Source organism: Henckelia pumila, chromosome 2 (genome assembly GCF_033568475.1).
Source record: "Henckelia pumila isolate YLH828 chromosome 2, ASM3356847v2, whole genome shotgun sequence".
Taxonomy (NCBI): Eukaryota; Viridiplantae; Streptophyta; class Magnoliopsida; order Lamiales; family Gesneriaceae; genus Henckelia; species Henckelia pumila.
Genome location: NC_133121.1, coordinates 42,155,263 through 42,180,913, shown reverse-complemented (window position 1 = coordinate 42,180,913; position 25,651 = coordinate 42,155,263). Strand labels below are relative to the sequence as shown.

At 36.7% G+C, this 25,651-nt stretch overlaps 1 protein-coding gene across 2 annotated transcripts; it reads right to left on the bottom strand.

The window, feature by feature from the left end:
- Positions 1-8,246: 8,246 nt before the first annotated feature.
- Positions 8,247-22,295, bottom strand: LOC140880941 (aldehyde dehydrogenase family 7 member B4). 2 transcript variants are annotated; one of them, XM_073285841.1, is made up of 15 exons: positions 22,161-22,295; positions 21,880-22,016; positions 21,343-21,429; positions 21,098-21,229; positions 12,119-12,191; positions 11,997-12,019; positions 11,835-11,898; positions 11,627-11,672; positions 11,037-11,217; positions 10,526-10,702; positions 10,264-10,428; positions 9,432-9,572; positions 9,250-9,347; positions 8,892-9,041; positions 8,247-8,520 (listed from the first exon to the last, which is right to left on the bottom strand). In XM_073285841.1, exons 2-15 carry the CDS (start codon positions 22,012-22,014, stop codon positions 8,466-8,468), a joined length of 1,527 nt encoding a protein of 508 aa, XP_073141942.1. In that variant the 5' UTR covers positions 22,015-22,016; positions 22,161-22,295; the 3' UTR covers positions 8,247-8,465. The 2 variants fall into 2 exon arrangements, with proteins under 2 accessions (XP_073141942.1, XP_073141941.1); XM_073285840.1 differs by having other exon boundaries at positions 22,091-22,192.
- Between the last annotated feature and the right edge of the window lie 3,356 nt (positions 22,296-25,651).

Below are 25,651 nucleotides of genomic sequence, written 5' to 3'. Positions count from 1 at the left end.
TCATTGGTATGGAACATAGAGATGTTCAAAGCATGCAAATGGATATTCATACGATGAATGATCAAACTACCCTATCCGGACTTTCCAAGTGGTTATCACTTATCGAGTGGATAAAGTCCGCGGTTTTGGTTGTACACCATTAGTCCTTACTACTTGTAACATCATTGAGACTCTATATGCTAGTACTGTACTTTGACTCGTTTACCGACTCTATTGGGGTCATCAGGTGTCGGGATTGGGTACAGTTACGACACATATAGGAGTCGATGCTTTGTTGTCAAGGATTCACCACATACTTGATAGTGTGGATATCCTATGCAATCTGAGGAGATATTAGTGTGACGAATCTCTGGCCAGAGTACATGATGTGTTTTAAGAAATGGTTTCTTAGTAGCACATGCGATGTCACTATTTGATCTTCAAGATGCATTGCATAGTTATCGAATCTCGAACGACTCTCGATTTACCAATGGTTGTTTATTCGATCGGGATATATGGATGAAGGGACCGTACTGTACGCTAACCAAAATCTATTGGTTCTTGCAGGCACTATCAGTGATACCTAGGGAATCATGGGGCGATGTTTCTAGGCGCTCTTACCATGATTCGATGGGCAAGTCGGAAATTGTTGTTCCGAGTCACAAGGAGTTGTGAGCCCACGGCTAGCTGTGTCCCTGAACCATTGAGGGTCACACAAGTAATGGATTTTTAATCCCCGTTGAGATAATTAAATTTAAAGAGTTAAATTTAGTGAATAAAGAAGTGGGACTTCTTATATCAGAGTAGAGGAGTAAGATTTCCTAAAATGACATAGGGATGGGCATTTTTGGAAATCACTGAATTCGGATTCAGAAAATTTCTCTTGACTTTAAAAGATGCAGAAATGGTTTCTGTGCACATTGGTGAAATTGGTTTATCAATCTGAGTCACGATGAATTTTATATTAATTTCTGAACATGCGGGCTTTGCTTGTCAGGCTTGAACTTATGACTAATGAGCTCTAAGCTGTTAGCAGCCCACATTATAAATAAGTTATTGCAGTACAGAAATTACACAACAGAGGCATAATTTTTGAAATTCACTAGGGTTTTTCTCCCTAGTGGCCGCCGCCCCCTCTCCCCTCTCTGCTCGAAAAATTCCAGCCTGTGAATTTTGAATTTGCAGTCTGGTTTAACGAATCAAATTCGTTAATTCTCTTCGTAAAAACTTCTGATAGATTTTCTAGTGCAATCTATCAGAGGGATTAAACTTCTGTTCGTGGACCTGATTGAAGAATTGTTCGTCCATCAGTTCCTGGGATATACAACAAGAGCAGAGTTATCTGTTGGTGTCCATAATCTCGTTTTGAGATTCAAGGTAAAAATTTAATTGTTATTTAATTTTTACACGCACAATTTAATCGTAAAGTTTTGATACCCATGATATGGAATCGTTCCATATAAAATTTTAAAACTTCCGCTGCACCGGGTATCAATTCTGATTGATCTGATCACCGTTTTCCAACAGATCGAACCATGTCCAACAATGTTCGATTGCGACGCTCCGAAACACCATTTAGCTGAGGTGTCATAGGAGGAGTCCACTGAGAGAGAATCCCATTCTCTTTTAGATAGCCCAAAAACTCGGTACTTAAGTATTCTCCACCTCGATCCGATCGAAGTGCTTTAATACTTTTACCTAGTTTGTTTTCTGTTTCAGCCTTGAATTCTTTGAATTTTTCAAATGATTCAGACTTATATTTCATCAAATATAAATACCCGTACCTAGAATAATCATCAGTAAAGGTAATGAAGTAGGTGTGACCAAATTTACTACCAATACTAAATGGGCCGCAAACATCTGTATGGATCAAATCCAACAGATTTTGACTACGCTCAGGTTTTTCTTTGAAAGGAGTTTTAGTCATTTTTCCTTTTAGGCAGGACTCACAAGTTGGTAGAGAGTTAATATCAGACATATCAAACATGTCTTCTCCCACTAGTTTGTTCATCCTCCTTGAGAAAATATGACCTAGCCTAGCATGCCAAAGGTTTGCCGGGTTTTGACTATCGTTTTTCCTTTTATTTGTTGTTGCCGGTTTATCAACATAATTAATTGGTACTTCTTTTAATTTTAAGTTATATAGATCGTTTTCAAGTTGTCCACATCCAATCAAACATTCATTCTTGTAAATATTGCAAATCCTATTCACAAAATTGCAAGAAAAACCATCTCTATCAAGCATAGAAAGAGAAATTCTTGTAAATATTGCAAATCCCATACAACTACCGTGTAGGACACACTTTAGCATATTGTCCAGGCTGATTGCACAAATTACAATTTCCTTTAACTCCCTTGCAGTTGTCACTAGGATGATTTCCCCCACACTTGTTACAAAACAAGCCCAAAAATCCCGAAATCTGAAATGAAACATACTGTCTCGATCCACTGAAGCTAGAGGAACCACTGTCATGCCTTTTAAACTATTTACCATTGGGTTTGAATCGGTCCCTTTGGCCACCACTGCTTTCACCTCCCTCATATCTGCTCTATTGCTGGAACTATGGCTGAGTGGTTGTGAGACCTCGGTTCTAATCATCTAATCTCGGGTTAAACAATAACTAAGCATAAAATATCCAAGATTAAAATCAATAAAAGAAAAAAAAATTGAAATGAACAGTGTCTCGCTCAATCGGTAAAACTCAACCGATCGAGCGAGCAAGTTTCTACATCCTGCTGTCCTCCTCAACACTTGGTCCGCTCGATCGGTAAACTTCAACCGATCGAGCGGGCAAGCTTTTACGAAAAAACAGAGAAAGGCTACAACTCCCTCGCTCGATCGGTCAAACTCTACCGATCGAGCGAAGGCAGCTCTGAACAAAACTCAGAATTATACTTGCCAACTCAACTTAATAAATCCATTCAATACATAATGAGGTACAAAAATACATGCAACAACAGCATACAAACGTCAATAATCGCATAAACGATACAACAGATATTAAGAAGTTCGAATTCTAAAACATGTTCCAACATATAACTAGATTGACATGCTGTTTCGACTTCTATATCGAGTCTCACTTCTATTCTTCGATCCTGATGCTAACCAAGTCTCCGCTGACTCGATCCTGCCCCACATGTTGTCAAGTACACATACAAAACAAAGCAACAGCCGGATAACTCCGGTGAGAATGATATTCCCAGTAAAAGCAACATAACATGCAATAACAAGTAATATCTCAATAACATGAAATAAAGACAACATATTCAATTTTAATACGAATGAAATGCATGTCTTTAAAATCGGGATATCAACTCTGATAAACAAGGGATTGCAGTTATGCTTTTGGGATCCCGAGGATGAGATCACGTAACAACTCACCGACTCTTCTAATCGAGGTGGTGCCACATATCTCCATCCTCTAGACTTTGGTGCGACTACAAGGAGTATGCTGACACTAGGTGAACTTCTACACCCAGGCCACTCGATTATATCCCCCAAATAGTCTAACAAAAAGGGTGTACAACCCGCTGAAAATCAAAGATTTAGGCTCGAGATGAATGCATAAGAAAAACGTAAAGCATTAATCCATATAACAAAAGTTCAAACAAAAAAATACAAGTTCCCCATTCTAGAACAAGTATTGATGCAAGTATGTGATTTAAGGGAAACTCAAGAACCAACTGTCTTGAGTGTTCTATCCCGCTAAAACGATGTCTGCTTATACATTTCAATTCGAATAGCTCCAACTCTGGATAAGCTACAGAAGAGGTTATATCAAAATTTATACAACCTAAAACAACAAAGGCTCAAGGAAAACTCTTTACCGCTCTTCATCCAACTCTTCGACGTTCGACTTCTGCTAACTCTGGCTCAACAAACTTCAAACGAATCTGTACAGAGGCAAAAGAAGATCACAATGACGAACAAACTCAATAGCCAAAATTTCAACAACTCAAACGGTTCAAATCCCAAAACTCAAACCGGCGTCATAACAGATATATACTGATCAAACCGGAAACATAGACAGCAGTACAACATCGCAAAAAACTCAAAACAATGCTAAAACATCAATAACAATCCAAATCTAACAAATCACAAAATCCACTTTTTCGAATCAACGACGCTCTATTTCAAAACTGACTGAGAATAATCGATAAAAACTAGCTCAAGAACAACATAACCGAAACTCAGTCGATTCTAACAACATCCAAAAATAAAAGTATAACTGATCGGAGAAATACTTACTATAGAACGAAGCTCTCGCTGTCGTGATCCCTAATCTACCTTCGGATTTAAATTCTACCGGACGGATCGACCGAAAACCGAAGAAGAAAGCTTGAAGATGGCGTTGGAAGCTCAACAATGGAGAGGAACCATGAAGAAGAAGGAGAAGAAGGGAATGAAGACTTAGTCAAATAATTTCCAAGTCCAATAATATAACAAACCCCTTTTTTGAATTTTAGTCCCTGAAAATCCAAAAATTACAAAATAGACCCTGATCAAAATCAAATCGGCTCTTGAATTCTGTAATCTCCGATTATCTCAAATAAACTCAATTAAGATAAAGCATGATATGATATGTTGATGCACGAACATATTTTGATGTCTTATGTGTCTTTGTGGTGGCAATACGGGAACGGTACTCCGGTTTGGGCTCCGGAGGCCCCCTCCCAAATACGGCTCAATGTACGGGTTAGGTACTCCGGGATGAGCTCCGGAGGGGCCTTCAAAAATGAATGAACGAATGTTATGAGGCATAATGTCATATGCTTGTTGATCAACAGGAACTACGAATGTGCCCATGGTTGCCACAATTTCACATAATTCATCACCCCAAAATGATAAGTTTTTATGTTATGTTCATGGTTTATGTTCATGGTCTGATGTTTGTCCAAGTTCCATGATTTTCATTAAATGTTATTGCAAAGGTTTATTTAAGAATGAAATGGTAAAGGTCTACTTTCAAGATTTAAAGTCAAGTAAGTTGATTTCTATGTTTAAAGTTACATGATGTTTACGTTAAAATTCTTCAAGTTCAAGGTATCATGTTATGTAAGTTCAAGTCATTTTAAGTTTAAAGTATTTGGAAGCTATTACGTTATCAATATGCATGTTTTTAATCTTGCTGAGTCGTTAGACTACTATACTTGAATGGTACAGTTGTATTAATAGAATCGATTCAAAAGATTTGGTAGCACGACTAAAGAGTCCAAGAGGCGAAGACATTGCATGACACGACAGTTCAGAAGCTCTGATATTTTAAAGAAAAATATTTTCATATGTTTATTATGATTATGCCATTAATTTATCTTACGCACAGTTTTTAAAGATCCAATTTTTTGTATTTTCGTTGTTAGTATTTTAAAAGGATGAGTTTTGAGGATTTCAACTATTTAATCTTTTAATGTCTATTTAATTTTGATATTGTTATCCGAGTTCTTCGATTATTTTCAAATGTAATTTATGTACATAGTTATTTATTTGAATTCACATTTTTTCATCCTCTTTAGATGTTACTAGTAAGTTTTGACGTGCCGTATTTTATATGGTCTTTGTTGTAGGATTGCATAGGTATTTCTTAGACATCCTGAACGTTCAGTCACGAGTTTTATTGTTATAGATTTATATATTAAACACTTTTGGAGTTAGTGTGATGCACTCTCTGTATTGTTTTAAGTTTAGAAAAATTTTCCCACTCTTTTTCCACAACTCTTTTATTAAATGTTGTAAAATACGGGACGTTACAGTTTGTGTGCGAGAAAATATTCTTGCTAGAACTTCAGAATCTCTCATATTTTTACTGGTCTGATCTGCTAGTTATATCTTATGATTGCAACGGTCATAAATATTTAAATTCCTGTACCTCCAAATATAGTAGTCGTTGCATTTTATTTTAGCTTATGACATCCGTACTAAAATTAGTGTGTCTACACATTCTTTGAATAACTGTTTGTACGAAAAAGGTTATCCATAAATCTTGTAGCTGATGAATCATCATACTCTTAAACTGATCATCTTCTGGGATTGATTAATTTGACTTTTCTAACTAATGACCAATAAGTTGTTCTTCTTTGTAGTTGGCTGACTTGGTCAAACTTGGTCCTTCAGTTCAGTTAGGTAGGTTCAGTTGTCTTTGGATTTCTATTCAGTTGAGTTACCAAGTCCAGTTTAGGTGACTCTTCCAGTTGACTTGCTTCAGAGTCTGGTCATTTAGTTGAGAACTTAACCATTTGTCTTTGGAGTACAGTTGAATACTTCATCCAGTTCATTTACTTTGTTGAGTAACTCTCAGTTTGGTAATTCAGTTCAGTTACTTTGTTGTCTGGTTTTTGCCTATGTAGTTTGTCAACATCAAAACTGTAAATGTTCTAGCGGAACAGTTTCGACGTTCATGGCATTGTATCGAAGTTCAGTTTCCAGTGGTGTTTCATATAAGGTTTTTCAAATTTGGTTATTTGTATTTGGATTCAATTTGGTTGTATTAATTTTGGATTTATGGTATGTTATTCAATTGATTTGTAATAATAATTAAGTTATTATTTCTACTACTTAATTTGTGTTATTAAGTTGAACATGCTTATTAGATTTGGCAATGACTCGGGTAAAGATGTACAGATCAAATGCTCTCCTACTCCACCAACTCAATCACAAATTTATAAATAAAATAATTGAATTATAATGACATTTTGGAGATAAATCCTAAACTCTCTCCTGCCAACTTGCTAAATATTGACATATATTGCAAATATTTATTTATTTTAAAAATAAAAATTGAATTTAACTTGATAATGAAACAAAAAAAAAAATCGAACTTACTCAAAACCCTAAATTTCGATTTAGTTTTCAAAAGACAAAACCGACTTGTGTACTTTAATTTAGAAAACCATTGGTACCCATTTTTGTACTTTACTTTAGCAAAGAGTAACCAAAGTTTAGAAGATCTAAAAATAAGTGATTGAAGATTTTTTTTATTAACAAATTTGTTACGAAAAAAATTAATAAGCACTTATTTTTAAAATTTGCAAACACTACTTTTATGAACCTAACCAAAAGTCAACACTCACATACAAAACCTATTTGTGTACTTGAGAAAACCGTACCTAATTAGAGGCTTGCAAACACGTGTTTGTTAATGTATGTATTATTAAATTAAAATTTTAAAAGATAACTTATATGTAATAGTTATTATTTTATTACAGTTTTTTTCTAAAAATAAAAAATAAAAATAAAACAACCTCAATTAATTAAAACTTGATGAGATAGTTACTTTTCAAAATCTGAAAATCAATTAAAACTATTAAATTGCACATTTGATTTAAAAATATCACTTTAATGTGTGAAGAGAAATTTTGTAAATTCACTTAAAAATACCAAAAATAATCAATTATAACATCCTCTCATTTTATTAAATAGTAATAAAAATCCATCGAGAAGCCATCAATCACAACTCCCAAATAATAAACATTTAAATTGGCCGAAGATAGACCAAAAAACAAATGTGCCTCCAACATAACTATAACTTAAATATCAGGGGTGGCAATTCGGGTGTGTCAGGTGGGTTCGGGTCGGGTTGACAAAAATAATTTTTAAAAAATTGTCAATCCGAACCCGACCCAACCCGAAAATGCCCAACCCGAACCCGAACCCGGCTAACCCGCCAAACCCGATCAATCCGAACCAACCCGATTTTATTTTTTTATTTTTAACAAAATAATTAAATAAAAATTCAAAACACTCAATAATAATATTAATATAATCACATAATAAAAAAATCTAAGCTTATATATAATTTAAATTTGAACTTTTAGTTGTAGAAAATTTAAAGTATACTTATTACAAAAAAAAAAATTTAAAAATAAAAATTGTACAAAATAAACATTAAATTACGAAAATCTATTATATCAATGTACAATAATTTTTTTTTCAAACATACAACGTATAAAAATATAGTAAATCTATCTTAATTTTATATAAATAATAATAATAATTAAAAGTTTCGGGTCATTTCGGGTCAACTCGGGTTGACCCAAACCCAGGTTAATTTTTTCGAGTTAGATTTCGGGTCAACCCGATTCGACCCAAACCCAAAAACCCCCAACCCTAACCCGATATTTTTCGGGTCGACTCGTATCGGATTGACAGATTGGATTGAGTTTTGACACTCCTATTAAATATCACGCTTTTGTGTGTGCGCCCGTTTAAAATGTTTTCCTTTTAAAAAGATAATTTTCCGGCTATCTCAAGGCGAAGATGAAAAGGTGTATGCAGTTTAATTAACCAGAATTGGGGCCTTTCTCATGAAAATTATCATGCACGAAGCTATGCATGAGACGAAAGTTCACTATATTTTAAAATAATAATAATAATAATAATCGTCTAAATTATTTAAAATTGAATTTAGAATCCAGAGCATCCAGCAAGAAATTAATTCCACGATTTAACTTCTGGAGTTGTTTAGTCTTCTTCCTCTTGTTCATAGTTACTACCCGAAGTTGATTCCTTGTGCCAAAGGCAGTTCGCTCCCGTAGTTGATAGTGCTGCAAAATCATAGGAATGCCACGCAAGCAAATTAAATTAATTTGGATGTGAAATGGGATTTATAAATTTGTAAGAATTATTTTGACTATTTGGAAAGTAGTGGGATTTGAAGTCCAAGTTCACTTCTCTTTGATGGGAGATTTCAACATAAATGAAATCTTGTCATCTTCCTCCAAATTCCAACCTAAGCTTTCAACTTTTCCAATAGTTGATGGGGAATTTATGATTAAAAAATAATAATTAAAAAACCCCACTAATTATTGGTAAATGCTTGCTTATGCTGGAAGAGAGGGAGGGAGCATTTGAATTAAAACTCATTTTAAAACCTTGAACATTTTTGCTTTGATGAAGATTAAAGGTGTAGCCTTACCAAGTTGATCGCCTCATATATTGTTTCCATGAGTCGCTTCCAGCTTCACGCCCACCTCCAGTTGCTTTCTCACCACCAAAAGCACCGCCAATTTCAGCACCATTGGTTGGAATATTAACGTTTACAATGCCACAATCACTACCTTGAGGTCTGTATCAAATTTATGTAGGTGAAATTTTGATTTGTTAAATACCAAATTCACACCGTGTTTTCAACTTCATGCAATCAGAACTAAATGTTATAAAGACTACTCTAATAAATGGTCAGTAATCCTAGCACATATCATGGTTATTATCGAAAATTACTGGAAATATACAAGAAGCAAAGCCATTATTATTCAAGCAGTTTGATCACTTACCCAATCCATTTGAACAAAATCTCAGGTTTGCGAGTGAAGATGGAGCTACTTAGACCCTGAGGTACCGAATTGTTTATTTCGATTGCTTCCTTCAAAGTCTACGAAAATTTCAAACCATGTGAATCCATTGTGTAACTCAGCTGGCAACTTTCAGACAAGTAGGACTTCGAATTTCTACATACCTTGAAATTCATCACATAAAGAACTGGGCCGAACAATTCTTCCTTGACAACATTGGCATCAGGAGTTATTTCAACTACGGTTGGCTGCACAAAGTTTCCTTGGGATTCTATGACAGATCCACCGACGATGATATTTCCTCCCTGGTACAATTTTTCAGGACTTGGTCGAGATAATGTTAAAATAAATAGAAATGTGAAGAACATAAAAATCAGTTGCTATTACTGAAATTTAGTGCACCAAGGCTGTCCTTCCCGGCCAGCATGAGACTACCAAAAAAGAACAAATCATTCATCTTATTCCGGAAACAAGTCCAAGCAAATGGGATACCATCAGTTAGTTAATGTGCTCCATTCCAAAGTTGATTAAATTCAAAAATATATTTTCTTCATTCGACGTGGTGGATAAATTTATAACTCGTTATAAAAGGAGCATGTGAATTGTCCAAGTAAATAGCCAGCTGGATAAATTTATGTTCTGGTAGATTTTATTTAAGTAGCTAGTTTAACTGAAAAGAAGAATGAAGCAAATCAGCCTTTATACGTTGATCTTGCCCAGAAAACCTCAGAAACATTGTCACGGCAAGTGGTGCATACAACACAAAAAGCATCAGCAATGCTCTAATTCCACCCTTGCTGAATAAGTTTTCAGACTAGTGAAAAAATAGTATAAAGCATGCTAATGCTAAAAGTCAAGGTTTCTACCCTTACGAGAAGAACCAAAGGAAATGAAAGACACTAACAAGCAAAAAGCATACCGAGTTGATTCAGAAATTAGATGTGTCAAGTGATTATATTGAAGTCAATGAAAAGTTTCACGAGAGACTGCACAAACCTGAGACTTGATTATCTGTATTCCCTTCACAAAATTCTCCTTTGAAGCAGGTGTATGTAGTGGCCCAAGTAGGGTGCCCTTCTCTAAAGGATTTCCTATCTTGACTTGTTTGTATACATCAAGTAATCGATCAAGTACTTTATGATAAATACTCTGGTGGAGAAGCTTCATTTTTAGGAGGGGGGGTATGCAAAAATTAGCACATGTACCTCATACGTTTCTACAGAAACATTGCATAGGAGACTAAAATATTTTAGAATACCAGTCTACGGCATGTTGTGCATCGCTGACCAGCAGTACCAACAGCAGCAAACAAAATTGATGGAACGGCAAGATCAATATCAGCATCATCCATGACAATGATTGCATTATTCCCACTTAGTTCGAGCAGGCATTTGCCATATCTTTGATTTACTGTTTGTTGCACCATTAGACCCACCTGAAACCAGCACATAAAAAATGATCAACAATGTAAATGCAGCTACTGAAACTGCCTGCCATAAATGTGTAGGCATTTGAATATTCTGAAAATTTTACCATAATTCTCCCTAAAAAGTTCCAGGAATAAAATACAAAAGCAAAATTGTAGTGAAAACATTGTGGCAGATAAAATCAACTGTATTTTCACCACAAGAAGATATAAAAGAAATGCGATTAGATGTAAATAGGTTTTGAGTTTTCATTACCCTGTGTGTGTGTCTCCACCAACACAAGCTCAAATATTTCTTGCACAATAGCAACAACTACATAAAACAGGTACGAAAGCAAATTACCTTTGAACTCCCAGTGAAAGAAACAAGAGGAATTCGTCGATCTCTGGCTATAGCTTGACCAATTTCAGCCCCTCCACAAAACGCTGTGAAAATTGCCCCAGGCAAATTGTTCTTCTCTAAAACACCAACAATTATCTTTGTCATTGCTATGGTAATCAAAGGGGTTGTTGGAGCACCCTTCCTGAATATTATACAAGGACAAGACTTAGTAACTATAACTTCCTGGCTCACTTGGCACCAAAAAAAAAAATTAATGTTGGAGAGTAAATAGAGGTTGAGTAGTGTTTGAAACAAGAGGGCAACGTGAAGATTGGACAAGAATTCAGTCAAAAAACTGAGATGTATTATCAATAGTTCCCCTGGACAAACAGGCAATTTGTTTGAGAAGAGGGCATGGAACATACCACAAGATGCAATCATCAAACCAAAAGAAAATCATGTATGGAACTTTGATTGATAAAATAGAGCGATAACTGAGGTTAAAGACAACATTTCGGGACATCAAGATTCAAGCATAAGTCATAGAAATGAATGTCTTTTATAAAATTTTGAATATTCTGTTTCTTGGAACTAATGAGCTAAGGACGTACCAGACAACTGAGTTTCCACACACTAGAGCAATGCATGCATTCCATCCTACATTAGGCACCAACGGAAAACATTACAATTTTGGCATTAGCTAAATCAAAACCAAAAGCAACTAGCTTTTTAATACAAGGTGGAAAAAGAATTGAGGCTCACCTCGCCTAACTAACATATCTACAAATTATTACTAAATATTAGTCCTGATGCACGTACCAAGCACAGCGCAGGGAAAGTTGAAAGCTGTTATAACACCAACTATGCCTAAGGGATTCCACATCTGTTGATTGAATGCATGTAAAATATTAGATATTGCTATGTATTCTGATGGACTTAAGATTTTGATCCTGGAAGTCCGTGCCAACAATTTTAGCATACCTCCAGCATCATGTGATTCGGCCCTGCCAACAAAGTAAACCATGTAACTAGAAGTATTTAAGCACTATGTACAAATACTTCAAATTCAGCTGATTAATGAAGAAATGAAGGATTGCGCTTACGCTCTGAAGGTATAACCGATCCATTCAGCTGGCGACTTAATCCCACAGCAAAGTCACACATATCTATTATTTCCTGGGATAAAATTGCTTTCATATGAGAAGAAAGCATTAAACATGTGATCTTGTTCTTTTTTGAAAGTTAATAAAAAAACCTCTAGGTAATGATCCTGAAAAATGTAATTGAGACAATTTTTACAGAGAAATTATGTGCACGAATTTTCTAATTCAGATATCTCGGAATACAGAACCAAAACAAATCCCCACCAAACATAAATATTATTCAATAATGTAAACTTCAATAACCGTATGTTTTCATTTCAAAAGGTACTCTAATACAGAAATGATCATGGCAGAAGCATAATGTGTAACTTATCAAACTTGAAAATCCTGCTAGTTTATTGGGTAACAATGTAACATAGGAGGCCATATTCATGTTTCGCATCATTGATCGAACTCTAGATTACCGGAGTTATTCTTGAAAAGGAAATCAAAAGCCTAACGAAAGCAATTCTTTATTTGATGCGTGCATCCCAACTCGCAACACTAACAAAACATTTCAACACCTCACCAAAAGTTTTCTACTAATTTCATGCTACATGAACTTTTCTATCTCCGTTTTGCTTCACAGATAGGTGATTGGTATCTTCTTGTGAGGTTGATCATATAAGCAGACAGAGTTACTTCTAAATCACATTTTCAGCCCCTGAATAGAGCACATATAAATGATCTTTTCATTCCTAGCAATGTTACAAGAAATGGCATGCGCATTTGGCTACATTATTTGTAGTTCATGCACTTACAGCAGGAATTTCCCTTCCTTGCTTTGTTTCTTTCCATATCAGTGCCTCGTAATTGTATCAATGGGTTGACATATGATGGAAAAAGTTTGTGAATAAGTAGAAAAGGTTGAATACTGAATTGAATATCAAACTGATTACAGAACTCTTAAATAGGGTCTACAAGGTAAACTAAAAAGGAAAGCAAAAAATCTGTACATAACTAAAGGATTAATCAAATTCCTAAAATCTGGTCCTATTTAAACTACAGAATCTTCTATACAATTGACAATATTCTATTCAACACTCCCCCTCAAGTTGGTTTGTAGATATCAACCATAGCTAGCTTGCTCCTGCCTTAACACTTAGAACTGTCCTTTGTGTAACCTTTTGGCCAAGATTTCAGCAACTTGTTCTTTGGTAGAGATGTAGGGAATACAAATCATACCACTATCAAGCTTTTCCTTGATAAAGTGTTGTCAACTTCAACATGTTTTGTTCTATCGTGAAGAACTGGATTGCGTTCAATTGAAATGGCAGCCTTTTTATCAAAATAGACCTTGATAAGAGGAGAAACAGTCACTTTTAATTCTTGAAGGAGTGTTTTTAACGAAATAACTTCACATATTCCATTGGCTAGAACTCTGAATTCAGCTTCTGCGCTGCTCCTTGCCACTACGTATTGTTTCCTACTCCGCCAATCACAAATTTTCCACCAACAAATGTGCAATACCCTGATGTAGACCATCTGTCAATGGTGCTACCTGCCCAATCAGCATGACTATAAACCTCCACATTCAACTAAATACCTTAAAATTTTGTTCATTGCATCCAAGTGTTCCTGTCCAGGAGAGTGCATAAACTGGCTCACCATAATAACTGCAAAAGTTATATCAAGGAGAGTATGGGACAAATAAATTAGTTATCCTACCAGCCTCTGATCTCTCTCTACCGAACTGTAGAAGTATGATGGAGAAAAGAATTTCTTGTATATTATTTCTGATTCACAATACACCTTTTAAGTATACAATGGTGGAAAGTCAATTCCAATAATTAAGAGATTATAAAATATCATAATATTATCCTACCATAATATACCAGCTACCAAATAATAAAAAATATATATTTGATACTAAACTACACTCCCCTCAAGCTTGTCCATAGATGTTTACGAGACAAAGCTTGCCTACAAGGAACTCATGAGTTTGTTCCAAAAGCCCTTTTGTGAGGATGTCTGCGAGTTGATGTGTGGTTGGAACATATTCAACGCTGATAACTTTACTCTCCAGCTTCTCCTTGATAAGTTTAGATCCACTACAATATGTTTAGTTCGATCATGATGCACAGGAATGTGGGCAATACTAATGATGGACTTATAATCACAATACAGTTGCATTGAATCTTCACACTTGATTTTCAATTCCTACACCACCCTATTTATCCAAATATGTTCACACTTCATGTGCCATAGCCCTGTGTTCTGCATCTTGCAACCATAGATTGCTTTTAATACGCCATGTTACTAGATTTCCCCATAACACAGTGCAATACTCTGATGTTGATTTTCGATCAGTAATAGAACACGCATCAGTGAATCCTCCCACTCGTCAATCTTCATAGTTCATTCTTTGCAAATAAAAGACCTCTCTCGGGATTTGTTTCAAGTACCGCAAAATTATATACACTGCATTCAAATGACCTTGACAAGGGACGTGCATGTATGGACTTACAAGACTCACATCGAAGGCAATGTTTGGATGACTATGAGCGACACACATGAGTTTCCCAACGAGGCGCTGATATCTTCCAGTAATCCACTGTGCACCTTCCAACATTTATCCTTTATTCCCTTTGTTCAACCGGTGACCTACTTGGTTTGCACCCCAACCCTAAAAGCTAGCTCGAATGAGGATTGCACAAGTCCATACATACAACTTCCAAGAACGTAATCCAGCCGATGTTGGACAACTAACACAACCCTCTCACGCTCAATAATGAACATCTGGAGCATGAAGTAAAAAGACAACAGGTGGCCCATCTATGAGCAATCCAACAAATAACAGTGAAACCTGGTCTCTATACCATGTAGAAGTATGAAGGAGAAAAGAATTTCTTGTATATTATTTCTAATTCACAATACACATTTAAATATACAATGGTAGAAAGTCAATCTCAATAATTAATTAAGTGATTATAAAATATCAGAATATTATCCTACCAATAATATATTATCTATCAAATCAAATCAAATAAAATATTACAGAATATATATTTGATACTAAACTACACGACGACATTCTTAGGTTTGGCATCCTCTAAGTTCAGGTTAGTTTCAAGAGTATCAGCTCCTTTGCACCCAAGTTATACAGTCTTTTTGAGTAGGTCAAGAACATACTTTCGTTGGTTCACAAATATTTCTTCCCTTGACCTTACAAACTCCATTCCAAGAAAATATTTCAAAGTTCCCAAGTCTTTAACTTCAAAACTTTCATCAATTTTCTGCTTTAGCCTTGCCAATTCTTCAAAGTCATCAACTGTCAGAATTATATCACCAACATATACAATTAAAACAGCAATTTTCCCTTTATCACTGTGTTTATAGAACATAGTAGGTCTGCCTGGCTTTGATAATACCCTTGAGCTTTCACAGCCTTTAAAAAGCGTTCAAACCAAGCCTCGGTGATTGTTTTAAACCATATAGAACTTTCTGAGTATACACACTTTGTTCTGACGATGCTTTCCCTCAAACCCATGTGGTTTGCTCGTAAACGCCTCTTCTTCCAAGTCTCTATTTAAGAAAGCACTTTTAATATCCCGCTGGTGTATGGCCAATTAGAATTAACAGTCAAATATAACAAGACTCAAGTATAGTTTATTATTTCTACAGGGAGAAAGTCTCCTGGTAGTAAATGTCGTAAGTTTGTGTAATGCATTTTTCAACAAGACGTGCCTTATATCGCTCCACACTTCCATCTGCTTGACACTTCATACGGAACAGCCATCTACACCCAACCGTCTTTCAAGCGCATACATTTCATACAACATTGCAAATTTCCAATTTTGATATCTAGTGCTTCATGAATATTTCTTGGAACAAGCAAATCAGATATATTTGAAGTAAAAGCTTTATGGTTAGGTCAAAGTTTATCATATGACAGGTATTTGGTAATCGGGTGTTGGGTTCAACTTCGAGTTCCTTTTCTAATAGCTATGGAAACATCAAGATCTGAACTATTGGAGGTAATCGCAAACAAAGTAGAGTTTAATGTACCTTGAATGTTCAGTGAGTTAATACTCGGGTCCTCTGATCGGCCGTGTTTGGTTGTAACAGTAGGCTCTTTATTTCTTTGACAAGTATTTTTCCTCCTATAAACCAGAAGCTCAGGATTTGATTGCTACCATGAGGCGAGGACTAGAGACTAGCTTTCTTGTTTCTAAAATTTCATTTCCTTGGCCAAAAATATAAGCATTCAAGTTACTTTCATGTGAGGTAATATGTGTCAAAATGGGTTAGGTCCGTCAGATTGGCCTGCCCCGTCATACAATTCTTCCTCTGCCCATCTCGCCAAATCCATCGCCGCCCGAGGAACTGTGCGAGGATCATGGATTCCAATCTTCTGTCGCACGTCTTCCCGCAACCCACTCAGAAAATACCTCAGCTCTTGCTCCTCAGGAAGGTTACCAATTTGAGTCAAGAGAACCTCAAATTGTTCGACGTAGCACGTAGGATGTAACCGACTGATCCCCTGATGCAATGATGCTAATAGTTCATAAGGGTTCGCCGCTCGTTTGCCACCGTATCTCTTAAGTAATTCATCCACAAAATTATCCCAATCCAATTCTGGAAATCTCGATCAGGTCCATCAGAACCAATGGACGGCCGACCCCTCCATGCACACGTATGCCAACTTTCCTCTGCTATCCGTGAGCGTGCCCTACAACTCAAAATACTGCTTGATCTTCCCGTGCCACACCAGTGGATCACCTCCTTCAAACGCCAGCAGCTCGATATGTTTCAAGGCATGGTGAATCTCCGGCACTCCCTCACGCATATGGACACCATGAACTCCCCCAGATTTCTAGGACCCATGGTCCTCCGAATGTGTTTCAATCTGTTCCCCTCCCGAAGTCTCCTTGCTCACCGTCTTGTCTCTCAGAAGTTGCTCCATCAACTCTTTCAACCCCTTCAACTCTCCCACAGATTTCGTCAATGAGGTAACCTCCTCTCGCAATTTCAACAGTTCTCCCACTGACTTCGATACCAACGCTACATCGCCCTGCACCTTGAACAACCCTTCCTGCAGGCCCATCACCGACCTCTCCAACGCTTCCACCTTCGCCTCTGCACGAGTGCTGGCCATCGATAACTGCTACGCTCTGATCCGATAGGTCGGACCAAATTGTTGTGATCAAAGAAGTGAAGTAATTCTGTGAACCTTTCAATCACAAAACAAGGAACGAATTATATATTTGTATATATCCTTGAATATTCAAATCTTACTCAATACAAGATTGCTCCCAGAGATTCACTCTGTGCACACTCCCTAGCTCACGATAGTTTCACTCAGAAACAGAACGTAATTGAATGCCCCCAACACCCTTTTAACGCCTTCTTATTCCTGCGGGTGTACACATTTTTTATTATGGGTTTTCCTTTGATACTTGGGCTCATAACTGCCTCTACACTTGTAACTGGGCTTTATATACTTCGGTTCATAACATGGGTGTTGGTGAAGATGGTTCTGGAGGTGTATAGGATGTAGGTGAAGGATGGGCGACAGCTTTTATGGGTTCAAATTGTGGTAGGGCAAGGCAATGAGTTTCCAAATTGTGAGATTCACTGAGGTCATAGTCTCCCCCTGAAAGGAAGAACTGGGATATAAGGGTACGTTCTCGAAAAAAATGACATCCACAAAGGTATAAAATTTCAAAGTGGCCAGAGAGTAGCACTTACCCTTTCTGGTTAGGAGAGTAACCGAGAAAAATGCATTTTATAGCTCAAGTTTCAAGTTTGTCTCTGTGTTTTTGTTAGATATGGACAATAGTGGAAAAACCAAGAATTTTTAAATGGGTGGTGGGATAAACTTCTTGAAGTAACTGTGTGGGAGTTTTGAAGCCTAGAATGCAGAATGAATCCTATTGATAAGGTAAGTATTACTAACGATAGGTTCTCTCCTGAAATAACGAGGAACATTATGAGCAAAGAGCAAAGATCGTGCAACTTTTGTGTCTGTTCTTACGCTAAGACACACCATTTTGTTGTGGAGTATCAACATAGGACCTTTGGTGAATGATACATAAAGGTGTCAAAATGGGATAGGCTCGTTGGGTTGGCCCGCCCCGCCCCGCCATATAAAATAGATGGGTTGGGTTGGGTTGGGTTGCCAATTTCCCAACCCACCAAATGGTGGGACGGCGGGTTGCTGGTCAGCCCGTCCAACCCGCCAAATTACACGTAAGCCCACCGGGTTGACCCGTCCCGCCACCTAAAATGGGTAGCCGATGGGTAGCCGAGTTGGTGTTTTCTCAACCCACCTAAAAGATGGGTCAGCCTGCCCGTCTAATGGTAGTTGCAGCGGGTTGTGGGCCGCCAGCCCCACTAGTCCGTTTTGACACTTTTACTGTCTACTGATACCTTAGCTCAAGAGATCATTTCCAAGGACAGAGCTCACAGCCTCGATAACTTTTTAGAACTTGAATTTTGGTCGAGAATTGGTCTGGATCATGAGGTTAAAGGTTTTAAAGAGTTGGCGTGTTTCGGATTTGTCTGTCAATAAGAAAACCCACTGAGAGTCTCATGTTATCATCAACAAACAACAAGAATCATCATGCGCCAGAAATATTTTTCACATTGATAAAATCCCCGAACATCACTATGGATGAGGGAGAATGGTCGAAATGTATGGTTGTGGTGTGAATGAGTTGCATGTGTGCTTTGAAAATTGGCAAACATCACAACGCAAGAACTTAGAAATTTTTTTTTTACAAAAGAAAACTAAACAACTTAAGAGATATTATTTCTGAATAAAGATAGAAAAACTTTTTCAAGGTATACAAAATTCGGGCGCCCTAGGCGATAGTACCATAACAAACATCACTCTCTTCATTCAAACTAGAAGAAGAAGTTGAAAAGCAAAGTGATTGGGCTTTCGGGCAGGTTTGGTTGAAATGTGAAAGCATTGAAGGGATACAGTCTCCCCGAGGCCAAATCCTTGAAAACACAAGAGCCAACAAGTTAGTTTAGTAATTGAATCCCGATTTAACTTACTAACTAATAACAAGTTACAATCCAAATCAAGCACTAACAAAACAGAATACAAGCAAACATCTGTAGAAAGATGTACAATTCTGGAGCCAAATACTTTGGAGCAAGAGCCATTTTTTATTCTCACCAAAATGAGCTTCATTGGCTGGGCAGTAGGAATCCAAGAGGCAAGAGCTTAAAATTTACCGTCATGTGCTCCGAGGAGCAGGACTCAACTATCCAAGAAGAAGATAGAGCACGCTACGAGAGTAATTCAAAGGAAGAATTACCTTTTAAGTGTGGCACTGCCAGCCCCAATAACAAAAGGATTGGGTGCTAGAAGGGACTGCCAAAAAATTGTTGAAGCATGAAGAGTTGTTCTTGCTGAAGGGTTGTGAATCTAACGCACTAGATTTTCTTGTAGCATTATTTGTCTGTCTGTCATGTGAAGGCTTTCCAGTTGGCTGGTTTACTATGAATCCTCCAGCAAGTTTCCAAGGAGTGAGTGAGCTTCTTGCACTTTTTGCACCAAGAAAGGTCCTGCCCCTGCCGACCGTTTGTGAGAGGGGGGATGGGAAGTGCACTGCCCAACAGATGAAAAGGATGGATTGGGTTTCCCAGAACATGGAGTCGAGGAATCTCCAATCTGTGGAAAGATGGCCCGCTGAAAGGTGAGAGCAAAGGCATCTAATAGTGAGGATGAAGGTCATCCCAACATCAATTACGTCGACTCTTCACATAGTGAACTACAGAAAAAAACCATCCAGCGTGGTGGGCATGGGCTTCGTAGATAAGATTTGGCCCCTAACTTCATTCAGTTGTTTATTCAGGGCCCATCAAAAATTTGAAAACGCTTCCAAGATGGCTTTGTAGCAGGCCTCATCATTCGAACACTTCCAATCATTGGCCTCAAATAGATCTAGTTGTTGCCAATGGCTTAGTGAGATAACATACGTCATGACAGGTCCATCACCTTACTTTAGATTGTTAAGGAGACTGTAAACTTCGAGCAACTCCGTTTTGTTTTCTTTGCAACAGTATGTGTAATGGGAGCCTCCCAAATTTCTGTTGACGGGGTATAAAGCAAGAAATTCTCTCTAATTTCAGTCGTCATCGAACTAATTAGCCAAGACATCACCATATTATTCTCAGACCTCCATGTATTGAAGCTTGGATCGGCTTTCTTGGGGAAGGAAGTTGTGCGAGAGATAAAGTCGTCTTTCCCTTTGCCGCAAATAAGCATCATTATGGACCGGGACCATTGTAGATAATTATTCTCATTCAGTTTGTGGTTTGTGATCGGAATAGAAGTGTTATCGGAGAGGATGCTAGGTGAGATTTGAGTGGTAGGTGAGGTGACCTCAGTGAGGAGAAGCGATCTGATGTTGCCATGCCGTATTTAACCTTGAAATGCAAGATATCCGGAATTTGAGATAGTTTCTAGGATGGAAGTGGCCAGATCATTAGTTGGGATTGCAATATCACAATTAAAGTATGCCTTGGATATCCTAAAAGAGATAGATATATTAGGGAGCCCACCAGTGGACACACCCATGGATCACCATCGTCTCTAATACAATGTCGTAAGTGATGAAAACAGCATGGAAGAAAGGTTAAGTTTCTAATATTTTATTATATCAGAAAATGATGCGGCACCTTGGGAACTTCACAGAGTCACTTGTCCCTAAGTCTAGATAAGATAAGATCTAAATACAAAGAAGAGATAAAGATTTCATATCTTCAATAGTTTTAAATGTTCTGAATGTTAATAAGCTGCAATAAATTTCTGGAACAAATCACCACTTCATTTAATTAGAATTGATTAAATGCACATGTTTCTATACTTATCTTTAAGAGAATGGTCACCGTATGCATTATTCAAAGTTTAACATAATCATGTCTAGCTGAATTTTCAAACGAAACTAACGATCTCAACCAAAGCCTGATGACATCACATACCTGAACTTCCCCTATTCCTTCTGCCAAAATTTTTCCCATCTCAAGTGAAACAAGGCAGCCGAGGTGATGAATCTTGGTTCTCAATGCATCACCGATCTGCCTGACAATTTCACCTCTTTTGGGTGCTGGAATCTGAGAAACAATGAGACAGAAAATATAACCATTAACCAATAATGCACAAACACAACTTTGAGCCTTTGGATCTTTGAGCACTATATATTTCGTTCTGAGAAATAATGAAAAACCTGCATCCATATCTTGGTGGCTTGGTCACAGGCTTGCATGGCTTCCTCATAGTCTTCAAGAGATGCTTCGGCAACTTCAGCTATAGTCTACATCAACCAAGCAAAATAGTTTATCACAAGTCTGGAAAAAGTTACCAAAGCACACGCAATCACTGTCATCATGTTGAAAAATTCCTCAAAACCTAACAAAATTTCTTATCCGATAGTTTCATAAATCATAAATACAACTATACCAAAATTTCAAATTACAAGTTAGAGCATCTCCGAAATTCCACTCTACTAAGAAACCCTTGTCGCTCATCAAGAATACTAAATTCATGTTCTCCCAAAATAAATAAAAATAAAAAAAGATAATGAAATTAGATTTAAAGTGATAGATTAAAGGCAGAATTTTTTATCACACTCAAATAGTTCTCGCATGCATTGCAGACTGGTGATTAATGACTAAAACTATCGCTAATTCATCAACACATCCAACGCCCAAAAAAGAAAAGGAAATTGAAAGAAGAAAAAGTAGAAACTTAATCATTAGCTAACCTGATTATCAGAAGGATTTACTGATGAAACCACCGGCCCATTCCCTTGCCATACTCCATTAACATAAGCCCCCAAATTCCTCGGCCCGATCCCGATCTCCTTCAAAAACTCGTATTCCTTCCTCGCGAAACTCATCGCTGCATACATTCTCAAAACAATCAATACTTCAAAATGCAAACAAAAAGGGAAAAAAACACACATACATACATACCGTAAGCAGGAGAAGTAGCACTCAATTCAGACATAATCGAAGAACTTGAGCCAAGAAAATCAAAACTTACCGCGAGCGGATCAATGCGCAGGGGTATAAATGGTGCCGATGGAAGAATGGAGAGACGTGTGAACTCGGACTAGTAACGAAATTATATTTTTTCATCCCTCGTTGGTAGCAACTCGAAAATCATGGTCCGGTCCCATCATTTACAGCGTTTTTAGAGGGCATAAAAAATCGAAATTGAAACTGGAATTATGTAATTTGAATATTATTTTGATGTTCCGTAGAAATTAAAAAATAATTGAAATTTGATAATATAAAGTTTGGATAATTTATATTTTGTAAATTTTTAAAAAGAACTTAAAATTTATGGGTATGGAATATAAATTTATTAGTAAAATAAATTTATTGTTTTTATAAACTAAATCGCATAAAATCGGACCAATTTTATAAAATTTCAATTAATTAAATGAAATCTCATCAATACAAATCCTTTGAAATCTTATTTTACTAGACACTAGAAACGTTATTTTCAATTTCAAGTCCAACCAAATTTCATCAAATTTGATGTGTCTCTTTTTTCCGCCCTCTCGGCTACTCCTCCTTATGTCCGTTTGTGAACTAATCAATGAAATCATTTAAGGCATCGTCACATGCACCATTCAAGCATAGTGAGTCTAAGGACTTAACAAGAAAACTTTCATTACATAATGATAAGTGCATTTTGTATGCATTAGTTCGTGATATTTTTATGTTTATTTTGTGTGCATTCATATTATTTTGTGTGTTATTATGCATGCACACAAAATAAACATAAAAATATCACGAACTATAGTGCAAACAAGCAAGAAAGAGGCGCTATCGCGCATAAAGATCTGAAGTTAGCGCAAAAGAAGATGTGAACCGCGCAAGATGATGCGCTATCGCGCATGGAGGAAATAAGAAGGCGCGCGCGGGCGAGATCTCTTCTCGCGCGCGCGCAGAAGGAAATTACAGAGAATCGTGAGTGGAGCGCGCGGGGGCGCGCGCGAGAGAAGGCCAAAGACTCTGTTCTATTGCATTGCGCGCGAGTACTCTTTCAGCCGCGCGCGTGTCGAGAAATCAGTTTTGTTCCGAAAAGTCCTATTTTCTGAAGGAAATTAATTGGTAGGCGTTCCGGACCATATATATAGAAGATATAACATATTTTTGGGGGTTCCGAAGTTCCAGAACGTGCACAACACAGAGGAGGCGGCTACAAGGCGTGGGAGAGAAGATTTCTATTTTCTTTTCTTCTTCTTTTTATTTTTGTTTAATTATTGTTTTTAATTATTGAGTAATTTAATTTCAACTAAGACGGCGTGATTGGGCCGAACAAATTTATGTAGAAAACTTGGATGTTTGTTTGGGATTTTTCATAGTTGATTTTATTTTATTGATTGTCAGATTTATATTTGTCTTGTGAATAGTCTGATCAACTGTTTTCTTGCATGTTAATCGATTCCAAGTCGACAGAGAAGGTATTGATTTCGATCACTCTGATAATTAACACATGGTAAAATCGACTAGAATTAGAATTCGGTTTCAGTGTGCGGTTTGGGTGTAAACTTAATTTTCATAAATATTTAATGCATTCAAATTTGATTAGAATTACGAAAGATTAGTTCATCAATATTTGAATATGTTTGATTGTTCAAGAAATAGTCCTTTGAACAAATTAGGAGAATTCCCGTGAATTAAGATTAAATCTGAGTCCTGAATCGACTATATGTTACATGATTTGTTCGTTACGTACGTGTGTCTTGGTTGTCTTTGTTTTAATTATTTTTATCTTCAGTTATTTTTATTCTTATTTCGTAAGCAGTTTTTATTTTATTTTCTTATTTTATTTAAATCAAATTTCTTTTTATAATTTTGTCTAGATTTAGCTAAATAATTAATTTTGAGAATTGACTGCTGTAAGGCCCGGGATTATTTAATTTTAATCTGGGAATATTTAATTGGGAATATTTAGAGTTTAGAATTAAATTCTAATATTCTTAAATGAATAAGGATTGAAATTGCATTAAATCGCTTTTTCGGGGACTGAATTGCAAATAGCCAAAAGTTCAGGGACTAAACTGCAATTTGGCTAATATTTATCTACACTTATACCTTATTCAGACCATTTACACGTGAATGAGCAGAAAAGAAAAGGAAGAACGGCTGAAACCCCAAAACTCCATTTTTGCTTGCTTCGATAACTCGCGCTCCGGTTGTCAGAAATTCCAGATAAATATATATCTGCGATCACCGCTATGAGACCTTCGTTTTGATACAAGTTTCATTCATCTTTCTCAGACTTTATTTGTATGTTGAAGATGGAAATTTATGATTTTAAGATATAAGCAATTATGAGCTGTATCGATTACGTATTTGTAGACGGTTCGAAAAAAGACGATCGTTCGGATTTTATATGATTTTATGAAGCAAAATTCGAACCCTACCCTATCTGATTATGATGTTTTTGATGATATTGATATGAGATTATAAGTGATCTTGATTGTTGGATTGTTTTGGATATTGTTTGGATTGCCAGTTTGTAGCCGTTACGCCGTCGATTTGCAAAATGTCAAGACTTTGATATTATTGATTAAAAGGAGCATGGTTTGAGTTGCATCTGATATTGTTAGTTATTTGATATGTTATTTCTCAGCTTTCAATCGAAGATTGACGATTCGAGAATCCCGATTCGAACCGAGAAAGAGTTGAAGCAAGGTTTGCTAGTATTGTATTTGAAATGAAGTTGAGAAGCTGAGCAGATTTTGACATGTTGTTGTTGATTGTATTTACAGATTTGAAGTACTTTCAGACTCGACATCGAAAGGTATAAATGACAGCTATCCAGATGGGATAGAACCCTCGAGATAGCTATTATTCTCGAGTAAATCACATACGTTCTTGCTATTGTTTTGTTATGTGCTTCTATGTGATTTATATGAGTGTTGATGCTTTGTTTGAATATGTGATTACATGTTCAAGATGTTTTACAGTCTTTAATGCATACAGCTTATGTTGCATTAATCTTGAACTCCAGCCTGTAAAGCATAAAGGGCAGATTAGCCTAGAGTGCGAAATGACATTTGGAGAATTATAGTTGAGTGGCATGGATTGCAGCCTTAGCTTTCAGAGCCAGAAGACTCTCTATAATTGCACCAAAGTCAGAGGATTAAAATACTTGATGCCGCCTCGATTGGGAGTGTCGGCGGTTTGATAGTTATTTTATTCCTCGGGATCCCAAAGAACCAAGCTTTATTGATATCAGCTTTGATAGCCTATTCTTCAAAAATGCATTGCATTTATTTTATAGCATTAGATGAGATGCTATTGTTATTGAATGTTTTGTTATTTATACTGGGATTTTATTCTCACCAGAGGTATCCGGCTATTCCTTTGTTTTGTATGTGTGCATGGCAATAGGTGGGGCAGGATCTGGTCAGAAAAGACAAGGATAGCTCGAGATAGAGTCTTAGCATGTGAGGACACGGGTTTTAGCAGCAAAACATGTACTTTGAGTGGATAAACATGTCAGAAAAGAAT

Coding starts and splice junctions, on each gene's coding strand:
- LOC140880941 (XM_073285840.1), bottom strand. CDS start 22,124: ATGTCTGAATTGAGTGCTACTTCTCCTGCTTACG. Junction 12,020..12,118: donor ATCGGTTATACCTTCAGAGC/GTAAGCGCAATC, acceptor CTTTGTTGGCAG/GGCCGAATCACATGATGCTG. Junction 10,703..11,036: donor CTTTCACTGGGAGTTCAAAG/GTAATTTGCTTT, acceptor TGCTGGTTTCAG/GTGGGTCTAATGGTGCAACA.